General features: G+C 43.8%; 1 protein-coding gene across 14 annotated transcripts in view; it reads right to left on the minus strand.

The window, feature by feature from the left end:
* The window catches only part of C2cd5 (C2 calcium dependent domain containing 5), an 83,971-nt gene that overhangs the window by 23,579 nt on the left and 58,749 nt on the right, over positions 1-1,643 (minus strand). For all 14 annotated transcript variants that reach the window (XM_021191810.1, XM_021191808.1, XM_021191811.1 and 11 more), the window contains one exon: positions 256-420. In XM_021191810.1, coding sequence (XP_021047469.1) covers positions 256-420 — 165 coding nt within the window. The remainder of the gene's footprint in view (positions 1-255; positions 421-1,643) is intronic.

Raw genomic sequence — 1,643 nt, forward strand, 5'->3', positions numbered from 1 at the left:
AGAGAGAGAGAGAGAGAGAGAGAGAGAGAGAGAGAGAGAGAGAGAGAGAGAGAGAGAGACATATGTGAGAAGTTAAGACCTGGAAGGAGACCTGCCCTGTATACACTGGAAGAGAGGAGGCCTCATCAAAAAGGAGACATTTAAGCAAGGACAGTAAGGAGGTGAAGAATGCCCATGTTTAGAGGAAGACACCCCCCAATTCCCTCCCTGCAGCCAGTGGCCGGTGCCTTCACTGTGCAGGCCTCAGTTACTCACAGGGGGGTTGATCTCATACAGTTCTTTGTTTTTTGCAATGGTGTCATTTATTTTCTTCTGCATGTGGGATATGTGCTGTTCATAGGAGCCATCATTAGGGGTCTTCCCAGCAATCTGGATTCCACCAGGTGTCGGTAAGGCTGCTAAGTAGACTCCTGTGGCCGACTTGTGAAAATAACAGGGATATCATCAGACAAAATACCAAACAACAATGGCCTTAAGTTCTATGTCTAGGAATGTGCACTTTGCTTTGTACAAAAGACACATGGCTAGGCCATGTCTACAAGAACATACAAAACCACTCTGCTAACAGGGCTGATGTACTCGGGGGAGACTCCGAAGTAGATGGTGACAGCTCTAAAGGGGACTCTCTAACTACATAACTGCATAACCAGCTATGCCTTTTAAATCTTTACCTCATACTTATCCAAGAAATAAAAGAAAAAAAAATAAAGGTTGAATTCTAAGCAATTTGTCCAGAAGAATGTGGCCTTCCAGGCAAGCCTAAGTTTCAGCAGAAGTGCCAGGCCTGTCTGGGTTACAGTCTGAGACCATGTAACCCAGAATATCGAAAATTAATATAGAAAACTAACTTGAAATCAGAAATCCCTTAACAAAAGGAAAAGTTACTACAACAGCTTTGCCACCAATGAGTAGGCAGTCTGCCTATAAAGAAGGGCTACCGTGGAGAACAGCTGCGATCAAGTATGGAAAGGGTGTGGTAAGGAACCACGAGGCAGTCTGCTCTGTACATCTAATTCACCCACCTCATTCCATGGTCACCCACACAAACAATTTACTTGACACACTTATTTTACCATTTAACCCAGTAACAATTTCTCATTCTACATCAGTCAGTATACATTAGCAGTATTGGAAAATTATGGGAAAGATAAAACAAGACAAAATGTGTGTGTGTGTGTGTGTGTGTGTGTGTGTGTGTGTGTGTGTGTGTGTGTGCGCATGTTTAAGCTACCACAAGCAGAACAAACTGTAAAGAAACCTAAAAGTGTGGCAGCACATGCCTGTAATCCTGGCTCTTAAAGAGCTAGAACCAAGAAGATCAGAAATTCAAGACCAGCCTCAGTTACATAACAAGTTCAAGACCAGCCTGAGCCACAAGAAACCCTATCTCAAAAAGAGCACAAACAGGGCTGGCAAAATGGCAAGTAAAGGCACTCTCTGCAAAGCTTGACAACCTGAGTTCCATCCATGGGACCTACATGGTGAAAGGAGAGAAGTGACTCCCACAGCTATTCTTTGGTCCCAACATGTGCACCATAGTATGTGCACCATGGTTTGTGCACGTCTACAAATAAATGTGAAACAATAATAAGAGAAAAAAAAGAAAGCCGGGCGTGGTGGCGCACGCCTTTAATCCCAGCACT

Source organism: Mus pahari, chromosome 2 (assembly GCF_900095145.1).
Source record: "Mus pahari chromosome 2, PAHARI_EIJ_v1.1, whole genome shotgun sequence".
Lineage (NCBI taxonomy): Eukaryota > Metazoa > Chordata > Mammalia > Rodentia > Muridae > Mus > Mus pahari.